This window comes from Anastrepha obliqua, chromosome 1, assembly GCF_027943255.1.
Source record: "Anastrepha obliqua isolate idAnaObli1 chromosome 1, idAnaObli1_1.0, whole genome shotgun sequence".
Lineage (NCBI taxonomy): Eukaryota > Metazoa > Arthropoda > Insecta > Diptera > Tephritidae > Anastrepha > Anastrepha obliqua.
In genome coordinates this window covers 103,144,221-103,167,656 of record NC_072892.1, presented here as the reverse complement: position 1 = coordinate 103,167,656, position 23,436 = coordinate 103,144,221, and the positions used below count along the sequence as shown (strand labels likewise).

At 36.3% G+C, this 23,436-nt stretch overlaps 1 protein-coding gene across 1 annotated transcript in view; it reads right to left on the bottom strand.

Moving 5' to 3' along the window:
* The window catches only part of LOC129253444 (von Willebrand factor A domain-containing protein DDB_G0286969), a 103,465-nt gene extending 85,354 nt beyond the window's left edge, over positions 1–18,111 (bottom strand). The window contains exon 1 of the mRNA XM_054891815.1: positions 16,974–18,111. Coding sequence (XP_054747790.1) covers positions 16,974–18,072 — 1,099 coding nt within the window. The 5' untranslated portion in view covers positions 18,073–18,111. The remainder of the gene's footprint in view (positions 1–16,973) is intronic.
* Positions 18,112–23,436: the final 5,325 nt, after the last annotated feature.

Here is a 23,436-nt window from a genome sequence, read left to right as displayed (position 1 = left end):
TGACGATTCAACGATTAATTTCATTACATTTTCACATTTATACATATTTCATTTTATCGACATTAATATTTTCTTTTTTTTTGTATTTACACAGCATTAAGGCGCTTGATTGCCAAATGCTTTTTATTGCTATAAAATTAATTGATTTAACAATTTACATTGTTGCTCGTTATGGTGTTGTTCGTTATTTGTTGCAGTTGCTACTGCTGTTGCTTTTGTTTTGACTGAGTTCATGTTTTTTGCGCTGTTGCATGCAACTGTGATTAATTTTATCGCTGCTATTGTTGTTGCTGCAGCGTGTCCGGCATTATGGTCGATTGCATTTTATATTCGAAGTCACTTTATTTGCATTTCATTTCACTCGGCGGCAATTCGCCAAACACATTGAATCACTCTCTCACCAAATTACATCCAAAACATACCCTGCATACAGTTGTGCGACTAATCTCTAAAAAGAGTGTACCGGAATTAGTCTCCAGAGGGTACAGAGGGCTATCAATTGGACAATTTCGAAACACTTTTTCGTAGTTGGAAAGTAACGAGGCTGAGATGAAAAGGTAAATAACCAATCAATAGCACTCGTAATAACTCGTTTTAAAAAAATTAACAGTCCATAAAGAAGTTTGTCACGCGATCTGAATCTGAACCAGATAAAAGGAAAGCTGTTAAGATTTCTGATTTTCCATGAATGGAAAAGGCGTTGTTCAATTGGTTTGCGGATCAAATGGCCAAAAACTTGCTGATTCCAAGTTATATGCTAAAAGAGAAAGACAAGTTGTTACATGCCAAAATTCAGGTTAAACCTGGAGGCTTCCCCGCTACCAATGGTTGGGTTGGTTCCAGTTTGGAACAAATTTTACAAAACAATTATGGATTTAAGTTTGATAAAAGAGCAGATATATAATGATGAGCCTGGCTTATTTTGGAAACTCTTACCCGATAAAACTCTTGTAGCGCACAAGGATTCGCGCAGAAGGAGCGTAAAAAACGATTATTTCATGCCCAAAATCTTTCGGGAAAAACACTTCTTCTTATTAATAATGCTCCATGCCATCCCGAGTTAAAGACCTACAACGGTCAAATATCGGTAATGTGCTTTCCTCGTTACGTTGTAAGGCTTACTAAATTGAACTACAAAAATTTCCTCTTAAGTCACTTTGTTACTCGTGGAGAAATTATCCATGAGTCACTGTGAAATATCGAGTTGAAAAATGAAATATGACTTTTAGTTTTATAAATGGGGTGCTCTTTCTGCAACTTCGATTCAGTCATCGTTTCAAAAACTGTTTGAAAAGCGTCTGATTGGGATTGTGACGATATCATTCCTCTTTCGGAGTTACGCTTACTATCTGATGATGCATCCAATATTAAATTCATTGCAACTTTGCTGCGGGAAGTAGAACCATTGCAACAAGTCTCCCAATCTGATGGATTGTTGATCCTCATTCAGAACTCATAGCTTTAAATTAAGAATGCTGTAATGAAGACGACGTAACAGTCAATGAATGAAGTAACGACGTGATACCAAATACGAATAAAATTACATCGGAGGAGGCAATGTCAGTATTCAATACAACCTTGGATTGGGTAGACATAAACAATGCTTGCTAAAATGATGTTGTGACACTGCCGAGGCTCAGAAACAGTGTGGTATTGACGAAGCGAATTAAATGAAGCGCTTTAAAGCGTATTTAATATATATATACTAGCTGACCCGGCGAACTTTGTTCCGCCCTAGAGGCAATAAAAAAGCAGATTTTTGTTTTTATTAAGTTAATTCTTTTATTAATCAACTATTTCAATGAAGCTTTAATAGATTGCACTCTTCAGTTAAGCACGACATTTTTTGCTTTACTATCAGGTGCAAGAACAAACAACGCAGATGGTTTTCAGACCCGTGAACATGCCACATATAATTGACCATGTGAGAAACATTGATTTTCTAGATTCAGACCAAAAACTTTCAAGGATTGGCCTTGTGATTTGTTAATGGTCATGGCGAATGCAAGACGGGTCGGAATTTGAAGTCTTTTAAACTCAAACGGAATGAGAACTTCTTCACCTTCGAATTTTCCTTTGAGTATCGTCGCGTAAATCACATTGTTCATCAATTTATTTACCACCAAACGCGTACCGGTACCGTTGCAAAGTTTTGGTGGGCTTATGTTTCGAAACATGATTACTACGAAACGCTGCTCGATTCAAACCAGCACTTGATAATTCTCTTCTTGTGCGTCGAAAATGATCTACTTGTTGATCTCTGTTATTTGCTCGACGATTTCCCATTGCCAACCGAGCCGTTTCACGGGCTGTCTCGCTTTGCTCCTGTGATTGAGAAGCACGAAGTCGAGCCATACTAACGCGGCGCTCTTCACAGGCAATTCCTTGTGCTTCTTCAGTCGTTTCATTCGCAATGTTTCGTATCCTTCTTGCATTACGGCTTTGTCGGAACAGATATGATCGTCTTGGTCGCGGCATTGATAATGATGATTCAAAGAGAATACAAATTAGTGTGATTATATATTTGTGACAAAATTTATATTATCAAATTTTATACTTAACCATAGACAAAAGTACGTTTAGCTGTCATTTGCGTTTTGTTATTCCATATCAGATGCGTTTTGTTATACCACATTTTATAGTGACTTCACGGAAACGCGTTCGAATGGGATAAAAAGTATCCTATGTCCGTCTCCTGGTTCTAAGCTACCTCTCCACCATTTTTCAGCCAACTCGGTTCAGCCGTTCTCGAATTATAAATAGTGTAACTAACATGACTTTCTTTTATGTATATACCTAGATATAGGTATAATTGGCGACATTTATGAGCAGCTTTTTCATGGCAGAAGGTTGGCCATTGCCTGCCAAGGGGCGACCGCTATTAGAAAAATTTTTTCTTAATTTTGGTGTTTCACCGAGATTCGAACCGACGTTCTCTCTGTGAATTCCAAATGGTAGTCACGCACCAACCCATTCGGCTCGAAGCTCATAAATTTGATGTTTCTTCTCATTTGCCAATCAATGTTGCTAGCAACATTCCACTGCAAGCCAAATGCATGTGCCTACGAAATATCTCGACTGTGAAGTTAGTAACAGCCTTTACTTGTAATATTTATTTGAATTAAAAAGAAGTTAAATATCAAAATTTTCAAAGCGTTTAAAATGTAAAAAGTAATAAATAAAATTAGTTTGCCTTTGCTAAGATTTGAGCCCTCGAACTCAAATGTGGTGCTTCTGTATTATAACTCATCGGCTGTTCCATTGCCAATATAAGGGGTTAGGGGTAGTCAGAGGCTGGAAAAAAATTATGTTTTCAATAATTTGTTTTGCTAGTCAATTGCTTTATTTTACAAAAATAAAAACAAAGTATTAATACATCATGTTTCGACTTGACTTTAGCAAAATTTCAAAAAAAAAAAAAATTAATAATTGTAAAAGTTATCGCGGTTTGTGTGGACCCCGTTTTTCCAGAAGTCCCTTGCGGTGGTCATCAAGAGCCCTTGGAAATTCATCTAAAATCAATCGGTTAAGAGAAATTAGTTTTATTAATAAATAATCTGGTGCCTGATCGATGTTTGTTTTCTTAATTAACAATATTTTTCAGATTTTCAAGGAAGAAACCGACAATTAATTGTTTAAAAATAATCGAAATTTGCAGGCACGAGTTTTTATGTTTTTCAAAAGCAGTATACATTTTATTGAATTCTACCAAGCGGTTTTTACGGTTACAGTGATCACCAGTTCAAAAAAAATTGTTTTGAGAAAAAGATATTTAAAGTTTTGCGAACGCTACGGAGCGCCCGAGCGCCCTTTGTTAATTGTTCAATAACTCGAAAAGTATTTGTCGAATTCACTTCAAATTTTTCACACAATATTTTTAAGATATTATACTTTAAGAAAATGCAACAAAATAAAAATCCAATTTTTTTAAAATTTTGTCTACCCCTAATCCATTAATAATGAGCCATAGCTATAAATTTCGAATTTCGAAAACGACTAGTCTCATTTCGCACACGTTCTGGTACGAAAAGGTACAATTAGTCTCCTCATCGGATCTGCTTAAACCAAAGGGCAGCAGTTCATTCCATATAGGGAAATCAAAAGTGGGGTTAGTCGCATGTTCCTTTGCAGCGAACACATCCCGGACAAGTCGCATTTTTTGCAGGGTATGCATACATATCTACATACACATATACATATGTATAGACTGTATGCAGTACTTTTATGCACAATGCAGTTATATCATTTTACCGTTGCCACGAAACAATTGCAATCGCTGCTGGGCAATTGTTTTGGTATTTGCGGTGACCCATTTTTAATATGAAACTCAACTCTCTTGTAAAATTCATTATGGCAAATTGATGGCAACATTTTTGCGCGGACACACACTCTCACACACATTCAAAACAGCCACATGTGTACGTATGCCAATCTATTATTAAATTTGTATTTTATTGTTTGCTGGTTGTTGTTGCTATTTTCGCTCATCATTTGCGTGTATGCGTGCGTAAAACAATCAATGTGTATTTTTTCAGTTTTTCATTTGTTGATTTTAATTTTTAATTGTAGGACGTTGCATTTTTATGAGGTCATTAAAAAGCGCTTAAGTGAAATTGAATTGAATAGGTGCGGTGTAAAAAGTTGTTTTTGTATTGCAATTTCATATATGTATACCCACATACACGTACATATATAATACAATACATACGAAGTATTTATTTACTTACTCGTTTTGAAGTGACTTTCATCAATTTGGCTGAATGCACGCAATTTAAAGTGCCACTTTGATTAATTACAACGAGTCACTGATTACCGTTTAATGGTTCAATTGAACAATACACATACATACATACATGTGTATGTACACAGGGTCGTCGGCATAAATCCGATATATGTATATTTAATAGTATTTGCAACCATCTGGGTACAATGGGAGTGCAAATGTCGTACAGGGTGGTCGGACTAACATTTGGAATTGGAACTATCGTTTTATGGATTTTACTTTTCCGGCTACTAAAATAACATCCCTAAGGTATCAGAAATTCAATTTATGGCTAGACATTTACAAAATGGGTCGCTTTGTGCTTGAATAAAATTAAAAAATATTTTAAATCAAATATCGATCGAAACAGTGGCTGCCTAGAAACTGCAAGGTGGCTCTATTGGACTAGTTTTTGTGTGGCACCGTTAAAGATAAATGTTCTGCCAGCCATTTAGAGCTGCTTCGAAAAGTGAAATATGAAATTGAAGTTGCCATTGGTCACGTAAACGAGAAAATTCGCACAACTCTACTGAAAAATATCATATAATGAAGAACCACTGTAAAGCCTGCTGTAGAGGTCATTTAGATGGAATTGTGCAAGGCCTCTTTTTCTACGTGGCTGGCGCGATAACCACTTAGCGATTTTGGCCGAGTTCAACCAACAGCATCGCTCGTTTCTTACTCTTGCTAACTGGCGGCCAGTTGGACACACTAAGTGAAGCCAAATCCTTCTCCACCTGATCTTTCCACCGTAAAGGAGGTCTCGCTCTTCCTCTGCTACTATCAGCTGGTACCGCACCGATTACTTTTAGAGCCGAAGCTTCTGGATCCATTCGGACGACATGACCCAGCCAACGAAGCCGCGGGATCTTTATTTGCTGCACCATCTCTATGTCATTGTAAGCTTCTTGATCTATCATCTGTAATACTCGTCGTGCAAAGGTCCAAAAATCTTCCGCAGAATCTTTCTCTCAAACACTATAAGGGTCGCCTCATTGGATGTGCAAGGTTTACACCGTCCAGTAAAAATATTATTTATAGCCGCATTGCATAAAACTCCAAACGCTAGATGAAGTTGAAAATTATTTAATGTGAACTCCGTCAACTGCATTAATCTGCTGCAGCCGAGACCTGAAGCGCCTTACATGCCCCCTACAACTTGCTCTGGACCATTCTTCCACGTTGCTGAACTCCATTTCTGGTGTTACCAAACTTTGCGTTAAGCTTTGCTCTCACTACGTTCCAATCATGGCGATTGTAGACCGTCCAGATGACCATAAATCACGCTACCAGTGACAGTGATAGGGAAGTTTACTATGGAGCCAAGTCATTGTTTTCCTTGCTTTATAAGCAAGCGCGGAAAAGGTATCTTCCTCCGGTAGCCAAAAGGTTGATTCAGGGCTTAATAACTGATGCCAGCACCTGCTCAAACTTATGACTAAGCTTATGTTTTGTTTTTGAAGCCAAGCCACTCACTTATCTCCTTAAATCTTTTTCGGGGCATAGACATTCTAATTTCGTAGTTTTCTGTGCATACAATTAGGAAATTACATCTAAACTATAAACATGTTTCTTCATCCGCAGTTTTGTACCAAACGCTTCTGGTACATGCTTCACTGTATCTTTCTCGGATATATCCCGACTCCACTGTATATATAAATGTATGTGGGGTTTTATGTTTTCAATTAAAGCTGCCAATTGTTGATGGTAAAAATTATTATTTCGCCAAAATGCATAACTTAATTACGTTTGAATGATCATTGACTGCAATTAACACACATACATGCACACATGTTTTTGTGTTAGCTTATTTCCAGAGACAAGGCACTTTTTTATTTCGCATTATTTGATTTGTATTTCGTTGAATTTCGATAATTAATAAAGTGATTTATTTCACAAAGTGGAGGACATACCGAAATTCAGCCTGTTTTGATTCTCATTAACAATTAGAAATCGCAAGAAATTTATTAATAAAAAATTTGCAGAAATACTTTGTGGATAACTTTTCTCCACTTTTTTTTATATTCCTAATAATAATAATTATAATTATTGACCTTTGCACCTTTTACTGCGTTTTTTGGCGGAGCTGCTCCTCTTACTTTTTTTGTGCGTCTTGATGTTTTTTCTGCAAACAGCGGGACGTACAATTTTATGCCGCCTCCGAACGGCAGAATGGAAGAAATACACTAAGTGGTTTGTCATTGGCTGGCGAGGGGCGACCGCTATTCTTGGTGTTTCATGTGTCATGTGAATTGTAATCAACTCATATAAAATGATTCGGCTTCGGCAGCTGCTCCATAGCAGTACAAAGGGCTAGAAAGTATTTTTATATTAGGTAGGATCGAGCTTCATACCCGCATACATGTTACATGGTAAAATTAACAGAGAAACAGACGAAAATTTAGTCTTCACATATAAAGAGTGAGCGTGGTTGTCATCCGATCTAAACCATATTAATGTCGTATCTAAATGAAATGAAGTATGAAATGAATAATACTTGTACCAAGTTTGGGTGTTTGGTATTTTTTAAGTCGTTATCTCGATACACTCATTTTCCCGAAAGTAGTCATAGAATAGCATATTTTTTTAAATTTTATTAAACTTGTGTCGTATTTTTATTCCTCATTTGTCTCAAATTTGATTAATTTGGTTTCGCTTATTACATTATATTATTTTTTTTATGAAAGTTACCGGTACATGGCAGGTGGGCGTGATGATTGACCGATTTCAAACATTTCCGATACCAAATCACCTCGAACAAAGAGAGATAAAAATACAAAATTTTATTGAAATATATAATTTTTGATTGAGTACGCGGTATCCCCATTCGAGAGATGGAAATCGCTAAATCCAAGGATGATATACCTATTACAAGACTTGGCCCTCTGAAGCAAAATTCTGAGAAAAACTTCGGCTGCCACGTCATCCTACACGTATACACACACTCGTCCAATTAGTCGTTTTTCAGGCAGTCGTTTTTCCTGCTACTTTGAGGACTAATCGCTGCGTTGATATTTTTCGTATATCACCAACACAATCTCAGTTTTTTCATAAACAAACCGCTGTCACAATTTATGTGACGTCAGTAAATCAGCTGATTCCTTCAAAATCACAGAGAGCTGTTTGACGGGCTGCATTCCTCCTGCATATCTCGATTCTTTTGTGCTGTTATATACAATCGTTATGTGAGCAAATTGTGCACGAATGCTCGGGTACGAGTATAAAAATTGTTGATTACTAGTCCCAAGCCAAAAAAAAAATATTTTCTGTATTTATTATAAACATCCTAACGCGCTTTGTGTCGATTTTCCGGTGTGTTTCGAATGCATGGGAATGTCAAGCAGAAACATTGAATTTTCAAAAATTTGTATTTTTTTTGAATTTTCTTAAAGTATAATAACTTAAAAATATTGTTTGAAAATTTGAAGTGAATTCGCCAAATACCTTTCGAGTTATTCAACAACTAGCAAAAGGCGCTCGGGCGCTCAGTAGCGTTCGCAAAACTTTAAATACCTTTTTCTCAAAACTATGTTTTTTGAACTGGTAATCACTGTAACTTAGGAACCGCTTCGTAGATTTCAATAAAATGTATACTGCTTTTGAAGAATATAAAAAAACTCGTGCCTGATCGAATGATTTTTTTTCAAAAATTTCGATTTGTTTTTATTTCCTGAGGCCGCCATATTGTTAATTTTGAAAACAAAAAAAAAAAAAGATTATCTATTAATGAAACTAATTTCTCTTGTCCGATTGATTTTATATTAATCTCCAAGGACTTGTGATAATCACCGCAAGGGTCTTTTGGAGAAACGGGTTCCACACTAACAGCGATAACTTTTATAATTATTAAATTTTTTTCTTAAAATTTTGCTAAAGTCAAGTCGAAACTATCGAAATCGAATGCTATATTTTTATTTTTGTGAAATAAAGTAATTGACTGAAAAAAAGACTGAAAATGGTATTTTTTCGCGCCTCAGACTACCTCTAATCCCTTAAGTCTATGATTACAAGAACCTCACAGACTGGTTTAATGGCATGCAATTCTCAAATGGAAAGGGAAAAATATAGGTCGAGCTGGCCGTAAGTACGAGCGCTGCTGGGGTGTGGCGTACGCGTATTTTTTCTATAGCAGCTTCAATGCGCTTATTTAATAGTCACACTTCGTAGAATAGGACCAACATTTCCGTAAAGCCAAATCTCGAGTAGATGTTTTATGCTAATATAAATGCAATATAATCAAAATCTCGCTGATAAGCATGCAATACAGGCATAAGAAAGTAATAAATCTACGTTTAAATACTTAATTTTTCTATGGACCGAGGTGAGAATTCAATTTAAAATTCAGTTGTCAGATAAAGCCAGAATGACTGTGAAACAACTTGCCAGTGCAATTAATTAATCGGAAATAGATTCTACATGCGCACACTTGTGAGCAAAATAATAGGATAGTGTTTTTTTTTTCATTAATTCTAAATACTTCTATATATTTTATCCATTTGTGGGGCAACATCAAATAGGAGAAGGAGTTCGGCCAAATTCCAAAAGAGAAAAAGAATGTAAGCGCCAATTATATTTATGTTTGATATTCTTTCATAAATAATCGTTCTACAAAAAATCTATACATTTTATACAATAATAAAACCCCAAAATACGCATGTCATGTAATAACTTCGCCCAGAATGTTCCGATTTGCATGGGACTTTACGCATTTTAAAGGTTATCCATCCAGGAATGTTAATATTAACGTGGTTTGAAGTGGTCTATAAGAGGGTCTTGGCAATATGAAAAAATGTAGTAAAAAAACATCAGTAGTACCTATTAAATTAAAAACTAATCAGTTGATTGGAATAATTTTTCTTTGTAAAGGGTGATCAGATTGGGGGTCCTTTTTCCAATAGGGGGTTTTTGACAGATCACGCGCGACTACTGTCAAACTAAATACATAATTTTTTCATTATTCATTGACATTTCATCATGAAAAGACTCATGCCTCAACAACGTTTACAAATCGAACGATTGTATTACGAAAATCGACGCTCTGTGAAAAGTGTTCATCGCGCACTCTGGCCAACTTATGTTGTTCAGCGATAAGTCCCATTTTTGGCTCAATAAACAAAATTACCATATTTGGGTTAAAGAGCAACTCGAAGCCATTCAAGAACAGCTATTATCATCATTGAAGACAACCGTTTGGTGCGGCCTATGGGCTGTAGGAATCATCGGCTCATTTCTCTTCAAAGACGAGGCTGGTGCCAATGTAGCAGTGAATGGTGAACGCTATAGCTCCATGATAAACGACTTTTTGATGCTGTATTTTTGATTGACGCCCGTGATCTCCACAACATTTGGTTCCAACAAGACGGCCATCGCGCCTACTTGCCATACAGCCCGTGAAACAATGGATTTACTGCGTCGTCGTATCGGTGAGCAATTTATCTCTCGTCCCGGACCAGTGGATTGGTCACCAAGATCGTGTGTTATCCCACCTTTCTACTTTTATTTGTGGGGGTATATAAAATCTAAATGCTTTGTGGATAAACCAGCTTCGATTGAGGCATTGGAGGCCAACATTACTAAAGTTATGTCCTCCAGTGAGTCATTCAAAATTGGTGTTTACGGATGACCAAATTGCGGTGCAGTTGCGGCCAATATTTGAAAGAGATTATATTTAAGAAATAAATCTCGCATCTCTTGAACAAAATTTGAAAAAAATTGACATCTGTTGTGCATTCGTCAGGGAAAGAATTCTCAAAAATCAACGAGATATTTGAGGTACTTCAAACTTGCATTTTGTTATACTATAGGGGTTTTCAATTGGCGCGGGTCGATTTTGGCGCCCTGTGGCAGCCATTTTGTTTCGGTGACATCTGTCAAATCTTTTGTTTATTATTCAGTTGTTTATGCCAAGCCATCATGGCAAGTTACACGATTGAACAGCACGTTCAAATGATAAAACTTTATTATCAAAATGAGTGCTCATTAACGCAAACGTTGCGCGCATTGCGCCCATTTTTCGGTAGACGTGGTGGCCTTTCCAATTTCTTATGACCCATATTGAACCATATGGACCTAGACGACATGTGGTTCCAGCAGGACGACGCTACGTGCCACACAGCAAACGCCATTTTATTCCATTTCAACATCTGCCCGCCCTTATTGAAAAACCCTTTAAATAAAAATTAATGGGCTATGAAATGGCGTACCTAATTTTTGTTTTTAATTCCAATTAAGGGTTTGAAAATTTTTCGATTTTATTTTTAGTTTGTATAAAATTGTAAGCTTTGTATGATGATCTATACTTTTATATTCATACTTTTATACTCTATACTCATTTGTATGATGACCTATACTTTTATAAAAAAAATAAAAAAAAATAATGAAAATTAAAAAATAAAAGAAAACTGTTGAAAATCGGTAAAAATATCGCGGTTCTATTATTTTTTCCGTAAGTGTCAGTGGCACAGATAGTTGTTTTTTTCTTGCTTGTAACTTACAAACACTCCTATGTAAATATACCAGGATTATATTAATTCATAATTATGGGTAAGTGCGGTCAAAGCAAACACTATAAAGCATTTAAATTGGAAGACAGATGTAATGAAATAAAAATTCAATGCCTTCTAAGCGAGCAAGTAACTAAAGTCTATTTATTTTATAGCTTATAAATTTTGCAAATAAAATACAAATTTAATTATGTGTAAATGTCTGTGTTGTCGCCGTAGCCGAATGGCTTTGTGAGCGACTACCATTCAGTAGGTCTCGTGCGCGAAACCCATTAAGAATATTAAACAACAAACGATAAAAATCTATTTTTCTAATAGCAGTCGCAGTAGCCGATTGGGATGGTGCGTGACTACCATTCGGAATTCAGAGGGAACGTAGGTTCAAATCTAGATGAAACGTCAAAATGAAGAAAACATTTTTTCCAATAGCAGTCGCCCCTCGGCAGGCAATGGCAAACCTCCGAGTGTATTTCTGTCTTCTTATAAAAAATATCTGCCATTCGGAGTAGGCTTGAAACTTTAGGTCCCTCCACTTGTGGAACAACAACGAGACGCACGCCACAAATAGGAAAAGGTGCTCGGTCAAACACCGAAAAATACGGTATCAAATCTTTGTTTGAAAAAGCTTCTTTTAAAAACTCATCCGCCTTTGGCAGGTGGCATACAATTGTAAGTTTCTCATTTGTAGAACAACATTAAGGTACACATCACAAATTGACAGAGAAACTCGGCCAAACATCTAAAGCTTGCGTTGGATAGCCTGCTGCTAGTCATTCAAGCCCTTCTACAATTTCAAGTTCGTGTGAAACATTTACAATTCGATTAGATCGGTTGCGATATGCAGATGAGAAATCGGTTGTGAGAGATACTTTTCTAGAGTACTCAGCTGATCAGATATAAAAAACTGAAATGTGTTATGTTTTTGTTTTCAATCCCGGTGTATATGCAAATGAGTATTCAAGCATTACAAACAATTAATACCAGCAAAAAATATAAGTTGGTTTACCTAGTTTGAGAAATAAATCACTAGACACTTAATTGTTTACACTTCAAGTATATTTATTATTAATTTGCATATCTAATCTACTCCCTGGTACGGTGGTGAAAGGTTAGTCAACATTGCGACATTACAAATTTCATATAAAATCCTGTTGTAGAAATGTTCGTAGAGGCAGAGTTTTAATTTGTATGTTTTATGGGTAGCACTGACAGGTTTGAGTAAATCGAATGCTCACGAAGAACCGATGGTTTGTGAAAGCAGCATAAAATTAAGCACAATTTTATTTCGTTTATTTCAAGTCTAAAACGTAATTATTGTTTTTACAGACCACTTAGAACTAATACGAGCTTAAATTACTACAGATAATTATTAAATAAATAAAAAAAACTGAGTTCAGAAATTTATAATACTCATTTTTTGAAACCGAAAAGTTAAGCGGAATACAACTCGAGATCTCATTATACGCAGTTATGACTTTCAAAAAAATCGATTTTTTTATTGCATTTTTGTAATGTACATATATTCAAAAGTATACGCACGAAATTTGAAGTAGATCTAAGCAATACTTTCGGAGTTATACCTAAATATGTAGAGATGCCTCAGCACGTTTTAAGGTAGGTATTGAAACTTTAAACGTGTTTTTTTCAAAACGGCATTTTTCAAGTCGGTGTACACGATATCTCGAAAACGGCTTGTTTGATCGGTCAACCGTTTTAGCTCAATCTTTAAAGATACATTTTCTAGTAATTAATCGTTCCTTTTGTAAATCTGATACTTATTTTCCATTTTATAATCAACTAGCATTTCGCAGTGGGCTTCGCACCACCATACATAAAATGTTACAGGCATTTCGTATGAGAGGAAACCATTACTCACATAAAATGTCATAACTCAGGAACGGCTGCACCTCAAAGATAGAAAAGAACTCTGAAATTTTTGTGTTAATCGGTTCGGCGGTTCTTGAGTTAAAAGATTACCAAGGAAATGTAACTTCTTTAAAAATCGAAATCATTTCTTTTAAAAGCTGCCATTTTGTGAAAATTCACTATTTTGATTAGCCGAACGATTAATTACTAGATAATCTAATATATTAACAAAATTTGTTTGGTTTTTTGATTTCAGATAATCCAATCCTGAGTTACGATGTACACCGTAAATCGTCTTTTTTTAAAGGAGGTTCCAGAAATCGCCTGCAGCGCGCTCTATAATCAACATTTTCATAAATAAAAAATTTTGTTACATTCTTGAAGGATGCTTTTATAACCGCCAAAAATTTTCAAATTAAAATATTCTGAAGTTTCTTCAGGATAAATCCTTGACAACCCGTCTTTTATTTGCTTCATAACTGCGTATAACCCCTTAAAGAACTGCGTATAACCCCTTGTTAAGAAATTTAATATGAAATGGGTAAGTATTGCGTAGAGATCTAGTAGCAATATGAAAGTGAATGCCATGTAAAAGGGATGAACAGTTCTTCTTTAATTAGATTAACTTTAAGTTAATTAAAATCAAACGGGAATTATAGGAAGTGATAGGATTTCAGAATTTTAACGACCTAAGAGCATATTTAAGGAACACCTTCTGTACACGTTCAATTCTCTTAATAGAAAATTGGTGGCAAGGTCTTCAGATAAATGTTGCATATTCTAATCTATAGCGAGCAAAGGAAGTAAAATGTAATTTGTGTGTGTAAGGGTCCAAGAACATCGAACTACTATATTACGCCGTATAAAACCTAAGATTGAGTAAGAAGTCGACACAATAAAGTTAATGTGACTGTTGAATGAAAAACGTGAGTCAAAGATCACCCCTAAATTTTTGAATTCATGAACAGATTGAAGTAAAGTATTATCAATGCTGTAAGATGACTGGAAAACATTTGAGTTTTGGCAAAAGTGACATGAAAACGTTTCTTAATATTTTGAGAGATGCCAGAGTTACTGCACCAGCGAACGAACGCATTAATTTCCGTTTGCAACATAAGAACATCCTCATTTTTTCTAATAGCAGAAAATATTTTCAAATCACCAGCATACAAAAGAAAGTTGGCAAATGAAAAGCAGGTACTAGTATCATTAATAAATACAACGAAGAGAGTAGTCCCTAAAATACTGCCTTGTGGCACCGCTGAAGATGTAATGAAAGGTTCCGACCATTCATCCTCAGTTATTGTTAATATTGGAATAAATTAAAGTTGGGCCTATAGCAAAAAAATTCTCCGTAGATATATCGGTCTAGCCTCTCACAGTAATTGCTAAATTTTGTATGTATATATCACATCAGAAATTGCTTATTGGAAAAAATTTGTTATAAATATTCTTCAAATTGGTGAAATGAACAGTTCTGAACATTTTTGAATTTAATATAAGGCGTCTTCTTTTCGCCAAGCGTAAGTGAGATGAAGCAACTGGTATAAATAAACATATCTTGGCAGCGCTGGAATAGAGCTGCCTAAAATTACATTTGTCAGTAAAAAAGTGCGTTATACCAGTTTTAAGAGGCGGCGAATATTGCTCCATAACTTTGTTGTTGCTTTCACATGCAAATTTTTCGTCAATTTAATCGAGCAGAGAAGAGGCGAATATAAGAATTGTTAGAGTTACCCGATTTCGTTCAAATACGAGCCATTTTGTCCGATACATTTCGTCTGTTTTGCTATTTTGAAGACCAGTCCTCGCCCCTATTGCAAAAAAACCTGATCACTTTATTTCCACAAGCCTCCGTCAAGAAATTTTTCCAAACTTCGATTGATGCCAGTTCTGGACAATACTACTGTGGGCAAAAAGTAAGGTGAATTTATTTGTCAAATTGCACGGGATTGAAATTTCGCGCTAGTTATTTTTTTCATGAGTTGGCAGCACTTTCATGTGAACGTCATTATCAGTAATATATTTACGCTTGTGTTTACCAAGAGTGCATTTTTCGATTTTTACAATGTCTGATTTGATTGAGCAGAGAAGTGCCATCAAATTTTGTTTGTCGCAGAAAAATGTTTATAAGTGGAACAAAGACTTCAAAAAGGGTCGAGAACGTGTTGATGACTTGGAGCGCTCCAGACGACCATCGACGTCAACAGATGACCAACACGTCAATAAAGTGAAGGAGTTAGTGCTCAAAAATCGTCGGTTGACTGTTGAAGACCTTACTGATATGATCGGAATATCAGAAGGATCTGTGAAAACCATTTTGAAAGACCATTTGGGCCTACGAAAAGTCAAATCTCGTTTGGTCCCGAAAACTCTCAATTTCTTGGAAAAGTTAATGTGTGTGAAACAATACTTTCAGACTATCAGGACAAGCTCAAATGCATCATTACGGGAGATGAGACTTGGATTTATGCTTACGACCCTGAAACAACCGACCAATCAAGCGAATATCGTGCTAAAGGCGAGGCCAGACCGAAAAGAGCACGTCAAGTCGTTTTTTTCGATTTTCGTGGTGTGGTGCTCTATGAATTCCTTCCACCTGGCCAAACTGTTAATAAGGAATATTATTTGAGCGTTATGCTTCGTTTACGTGAAGCAATTCCTCCAAAAAGATGGGAATTATGGGCCAACAACTCTTGGTTCTGGCATCACGATAATGCACCGTCTCACACTGCACTCGTTCTTCGTGACCATTTCCCCAAAAATTCCACGCATATCGTTCCGCAACCACCGTATTCACCTGATTTGGCTCCATGAGACTTCTGGCTATTCCCAAAACTCAAGAGACCATTCCGGGGAACGCGTTTCGAGTCGATTGAGGAGAGAAAAGCTGAATCGAAGAAGGTGCTGCTATACCGGAAATGGACTATTTGGCATGTTTCGGGTATTGGAAAAATCGTTGGCATAAATGTATTTCATCGAGAGGGGATTATTTTGAAGGGGATGAAATTGATTTACAAGAATAAATAAAGAGTTTTCATTTTACAACCAAGTTCACCTTACTTTTTGCCCACAGTAGTATACCGGTCATGACCCCCATCCAAGATTTTCATAGAGAAGTGTGACCCAGCGTTATCTTGATGAAACGCAACACACTCGCCATTCGTCAGTTCTGGCTCCTTCTGTTTTGATATGATCAGTCTAAGATAAGTAGAGTTATGAATTGAATCTTTGCCGGATTATATTTTCCTTCCACTCCCACTAATCCTGTTGCACGACCGAGGCTTTTTTCGTGTGGCTTTTGTATAAAATATTCTCATAAATAATGATATATATATAAAATAAATAATTATTTGGAGGTTTTCTTCCAATAGTTTGTTTATGATAATTAGACAATTTAAAAAATAGACATATACATATTTAAGAACATTCATATTTATGTGACAGATAAAAAAAGAAGAAAAAAGTACGTTCAAAGTAGAGTGGGGTTAAAATGTTCAATAAGTTGAAGGTGATTTGCTTCGGACCTGGCAATGGTTCCTTTTTCATGATATTTGTAGAATTAATTACTTATGCATAAAATTAATGCGAAGTGCTACGTAAATAACTGCAAATTCCTTATCTCTCTGTTACAATTACACAACAAACTAAATTAAAAAAATCTTTCGGAACCTTGCGGAATAGTCTTTCGGAACAGTCTTTATTCCCAATGTCCGTTTTTTGAGAAGACAACCAAGTTCTGAGAGCTAGAAATTCCGATCTAAATAAGCTAAATTTAACTAATTCCCATCTCCATGTCATAAAAAATATCATACTAAAATAGGGTAAAACAGCAGACTCACCTTTCTTACTGCTGCCCGCCTTTGCCAATATCTGTGTTTGCTTCACATGTGGTGGGGGTGAATGCGATTCGCGTGGTTTCTTCGGCACGCACAGATCCAATGGTTGATCCAATATGCCACCATTAACATCATCCTCGCTGGCCTCACTCACCGATGCGCTACGCAAGTGGCTGGGCTCACGTTGCGGCGATTTCGGCTGCTGCGCAAACTGTTGCTGAAAATTACGTAGTATACTTTTTGGCGATTTGGCGGGCACTGGAGGCAGCGGCATAGCAGCATTCGATGATGAATTGGACGACTCATCCATTGTTTCGCGTTGCATTATGGTGGTGCTGCTGTTGTTGGCAGCCAAAATGTGTTGCTGACCCGGCGAAGAGACGCCACGCCAACCAAGAATATCCGCAATGGCATGCGGAGTGGGTCGCATAGGTGGACGCGCATACACATGCGGATGCCAGCTATCTGGGGCATTGCTGGCTTTGTGTTCGAGATCACTTTGTATTTTGTTTGGTTTGATTGAAGGCGGCGCAGCATCCAAACGATGTGGATGTGGGGTTTTGGCGCGTGGCGGTGGTGGTGGGGGTGGCGAAAGAGGTGTGTGTATTGGTGGTGCAGATAAACAAGCTGCCCCCAAGTGTACCGCACTGCCATTGCCATTGGTGTATAGGCTGGTGGGCGAGGGGCGCGGCGTGGACTCGAGTGTCTTCTGTAGGAAATTACCCGCAATGCGCTGTTCAGGGTCGCGCACTTTCAGCAGATTAGCCAGCTTTTCTTTGCTACTTGGGCTAATGCAAGCATGGCTAGAGACCAAATGCTGTGCTGCCATATTGTGATTTAAAGCGCCAATATTGTTATTATTTAAGCCGAAATTATTGTACTGCGGGTGGCCGTGTGGTGGGATGGTCAAAGGACTCTGATAGACATATGAGCTGGCGGCGGCCATGTTAAGTTGCTCCTGCTCGGCTAGGGACGCCTGTAGGCGGGAGTGTGTTTTGAATTTCTGCTGCTCCTTGGCGAGTAGTGCGGCGGTGCTGAAAATAGGCGCATGTGCTCCACTAACCATTTCCGCAACAGTGTCGCGATCAATTTCGGGCATCATTTATGGGCGCTAATTGGGTGTGATTACTTGCGACAGATGGATTCTATAGAAAAGATATAAGAGAAAAAGTAGGTTAAAAATAATTCATCTGCCGCTGTTTTAGGTTAAATTTTCCTATTATCTTACTACTAATTAACATACTCCATCTCAAGCTCTGTCGTTTGTATTTTGTTGGAAAAATATATCTGGTGTACGTACGTTTATATCTTCCCCACTGCATTGCCTCATATCAATTTAATTAAAATAATTAATTAGTAGTAACAGAGTTACCGCATATGGGGAGAAACCGCATTGAAGGGCGCACACCAGGATACATTCATACAAGTACATACATACAAACATTTCTACACACGAGTATACATACACAAGACACGCTTTATATGAGAGCAGACATACAGAATACTGACAGCTGCTTTATTTGCAACACTCAACCGCCAGTCGGTTTAGTCTTTTGCCGTTGACTGTTGGCCGATGAACGCCTGCACCAGTACAGTGTGACATGATTGTTAAAAAAAAATTAATATATTAAAATAATTTGCTGTTTGTAAGGAAACAATTTTCCTGAAATCTAAACAAAGAACTTCTTATAGCTTTTAGAGAAATGAGTTAACAGAGTTGCTGGGAAAAAATTTATGCATGCGTACTTAGAAGGTCTCACAACGGCGAAAAAATATTCAGTTATCTATCAATTGTTTAAATTATGCCATACAGAGTGCTTGTAGTCGATGTTTCGTTTTGTTGGACTACCTGCTGAGTCTATTCGCTTACATTATTCTTAGAATATTTTTAGTTTCAAAATAATTTGTAAAATCTTTTCCATATTTTTTTGTAATGATTTGAAGTAGGAAACACTTAGTAAAAAATCGTAAATTCTAAACCTTATCAAGCAGCCATTTTTAACTTTCACAGCTTGGTTTAAATGTTACAGCTAATTTTTATAAACGAACATACCCATTCACTAAAAAGGAAAAAATAGACCCTTGGACTAACATTTAAAAAAAGTGGGCGCACGAGCAAAAATATTTCTTAAATAAATTTTAGAATCAAATATCTCAAAAATGGTTAAGATTGGGACATCATGCCCTATAAACAAATATTATCAGAAATTACTTAAATAAAAAATTATAAATCTTTCAATAAGGTGATTAATTTTGCACCAGCTTTATGAGGTGCAACAGCTTCCGAACGGCAGATAGCTTTTTTATGAGAATATTTTTCATGACAAAAATACACTCAGAAATTTGCCGATGCCTGCCGAGCGACATACATTTAACTAAAAAGAGAAAAAAATCGGCCCCTTGAGCTAACATTTAAAGAAAAATAGGCGAACAATAAAAAAAAAATTTCATAATTTTTAAACTCGGATATCTGGAAAATGGTTAAGTTTTGGATCATGTCATATAACCAAATATAATCAGGAATCACTTAGAAAAAAGGTGGCGCAAAATGAATCATCCAATTAGTTTTTGAATAACTTTTTTTTTACTGGATAAAAAAATAAATGATTTTGATTGATGAAAAACTTTGTTTTAACCTTTACGCACTACATTGCTTATCTGTCTACAAAAATTATATAATAAAGCTCCCGGTAGGGTGCGTAATTTTACACCACCTTGTATGAGGTCTGACTATTAAATGAAGATCAATATATATTTGTGTATATATAATTGGCGCAAACACCTCTGTCAAGTACTTGGCCAGGCTCCTCCTCCAATTTGTGATCTGCTTCCGAACGCCAGAGGGGGTTGTCATTACCGACCGAGCGGCGACCGCTATTAGAAAAAAAGTTTCTATCACATTCGGTATTTCGTGACCTCAGCGGTCTTCGAATGCGGGCACTACCGAATGGTAGTGCGTGAGGCACCAACGCATTCGGCTTGGGCGGCCGCCAAATAAAGAGATATTTGAACATTTAATTTTAATTTAACACAATTTTACTTATCAGCGCCTTAGACATAGAGCTTCTTCTGTCTCTAAATCTTAAATTGGTCGAAATTAGAATCTATCTCGTCAGCTGCTTAAGAATTCGTACCGTTCGCCCTTTCACGGTTTCAAGAGAATCAAATCTTGTTACTTTTAATTCAGATTGCTTAAGAAAGGTTCGGACACCGCAAAATCCGTCGAAAAAAGCGGATGACCTAACACTACGATGTTTTACTTCACTGGGAAACTTATTTAATTGGTGTATTATGACCCATCACTTGTCATTCAACTATTCGAAATTTTAATAAAAAAATATTTTATGACAAACTCAAAGTTATTGACTAAAACAGAAACTATGTAATTTAAATTACATGAATTGTGTTGGGCAATTATTATCAAACGCAAATTAGTTCGCCATGGAGGTTTCAGAGACAGAAACAGGCTACAGAGTATAAGTGGCTAGGACCAGTTTTTTAGTGCAAGCTTCTCACGTCTTCCGGTTAAACTAAGTTAAAGTGCCTTTTAGTATAGTCTGCAACTTCATTCAAAACATACACTAGAGTTAAACTGACACTGAAAAACTGGTCCATAATATGCAACATAAAGTCGTAGAGGAGTGCTTTTTCTCACGTTCTATCTACGGCAACTGAAAGCTTACTGTTGCTTCTCTGTAACTACTCTGCGTCTACTCTGTATTATTTTTCCTATTTCCGCCGTTAAAAAAGTAATTATCAGGAGTTATTATTAAGAGTTTTGTAAAAAATTGATATTCAAACATTATTTTAAAATTTTAAAATTTCAGAACAATAATAAAAAGAACTTTCTCAGCTTAAATGCATTGTTCAGAAAATATAATCATTTCTTATTATATTTATTATTGAGTTATATATTTTTGGTCAACAATACAACATATTTCTCGAGTGTATTTTTTTTGCTCTGAAATAGAGATAATTTTGTTAGTTGTTATTTTTTTTTATTGGAAATAATCATTATTTTTTTTCATCGAAAGTAAAACTAAGTTTTTATCTAAGCAATAAAACTTAATTTTTTAATTTTATTTTTTTCGTCAGATCGAAAAGCTAAATCTTTGTACCTGCATCTCACCTTAAACATACAAAAAAAAAACAAGTTAGGTGTTTGGCCGAACTTCTCCTACTATTTGTGGCGTGCATCTCGATGTTGTTCCACAATTGGAGGAACCCACAGTTTTAAGCCGACTCCGAACGGCAGATATTTTTTAGAAGCTTCTTCATGGCATAAATACACTCGGGGGCTTGCCGTTGCCTGCCGAGGGGCGACCGCTATTAGAAAAACGTTTTCTATTATTTGATGTTCATGCACGTAGATTCTACCTACCATACATACATATTTATATACATAAATTGTGTTTTATAACTATAGCACTAGGCCTTATTGACGACTTGTGACAATTGATTTGTTTCGTTTTTAATTTTATTATTTTTAATTTTTAGTTCACTCTCCTATAAAAGCCATATAAATCTAAACTGTAAAAGTATTAAAAATTAAGAAAAAGATTGCAACAAATTTTCATCAAAACTTGAAGCTTTTTAGTCAGAATTTTTAGAAAAATTCCTAATATTTACTTTTTTAGTTCACTAAATCTGGGCTTGACATGTTTTTACATGGAAGAAAATATATAACCAGCATTGGAAATTGTCAAATAACAACAAGATCTTTGAAGGACGACTTCAATCTTGCATTTTATTATACCGAAATTCAATTGGCTACGAGATTTGGAAGCTTTTAATTTTTTAATTTAAAATTCCACAGAACTACGCGCATCATTGAAAACGCATTTGAGTAAAAAAATGTGTGCTCTGCAGTTTTTCTGGACGTGTCTAAAGCCTTTGACAAAGTTTTCCACGGTGGGCTCCTCAACAAAATAAATGCGCTTCTGCCAACACAATATTTTAGTATTCTAAAATCGTACCTTTCGGATCGTTTTGTCTGAATATATTCCGAACTTAAGGTAATAAAAGTCGGCGTCGCAAAGGGCAGCGTGCTGGCATCTATTCTCTATATTCTTTTCACTTGTGATTTCCCTAATGACACGAATTGCTCCACAACAACTTTGCTGACGACACAGCCATCTTGTGGGTAGAAGAAACTCATATTGACTCAATCGAAAAACTTCAAATTTATTTTAATAAAATCTCTGAGTGGGCCACTAAATGACGCATAAAAGGAAACGAAACAAAATCGGTTCATTTAGACTTTACACAAAAGAAAATCAAATATCTGCCACTACACATAAACGTTGCACGCCGTTACGCCCGTACCACAACATCAAATACTTAGGTATGACACTAGATGCCAAGCTTAGCTGGAATGCTCACGTTAAAAAGAAAAAAGAATAGTTAGAAATCAGATTTAGAAATATGTACTGGGTTATGGGCAACCAATCAGCCTTATCCATTTACAATAAAGTTGTTTTATATACCAACGAACTTGGACCTATGGGATCCAGCTATGGGGCTTCTCAAGCTCAACCAATATAAAATCCACACAAAGCTTCCAAAATAAGGTACTACGATGCGCTGTTAATACACCTTGGCACGTCCGCAACACCGATATCGAATGCTACCTTGACATCGAATCATTTGCCACTTCGATCAGCCCTAATTGACCCCGGTAAATGGAAAGAAAGGAGAGCATCATATCACATGGCATTGCGATCTAAGAGGTTAGTTCAGCAAGAATATCAAACTTCGTGCAATTTCGAAGAACGCCTATGCCAATGATAGCTGTGGTCGTTCTTAACTTAACATTCAGGAGTATTTACAATTATTATTAAAATTAGATGCTTAAGGACTTGGATGGATAGCAGGCCGGTTATTATATTTCTGACTAATATTGCCAAATGCTTCGAATACAGTTGGTACATTTTAATCTCGCTGTATTATTTCGTTGCAGACACATCATGGAGCATTTGTACTCATATGTATGTAGTACTTAGGATTGTCACCTTTTAGCGATTTCTATGTTTGAATTCGAGGTTGAGCGCCATACATGAACTCCATATTGGCTTGAGTATAGATTTGTAGATCAAAATTTGTTATTCAGTGATAATGGAGATTTTTGATTCAGTAGCCAGTGAAGTGAGCGAAGTTTTAATCCCAGCTGCTTACGCTTCTAGAATATATGTATGTGGAAGCCACATGTTAGCCTTCTATCGAACTGAATACCCAGATCAGCTTGAGGCATTTGGCAATGATTTAAAGTTACTGGAAGACATGATTCTTTGCGGAGTGCGAAAGTGATCTGTCTGCATTGATTTGGCTTGATTGGCTTTTATACGCTACTAGCGTACCCTCGCCCGCTTCGCTAGGTGATAAATTCAATGATTTGCTGAAAGAAAATAAAATTAATACGAAACAAAGCAAATTCTTTGATACAATTTCATTCGAACTTTATTGTAAC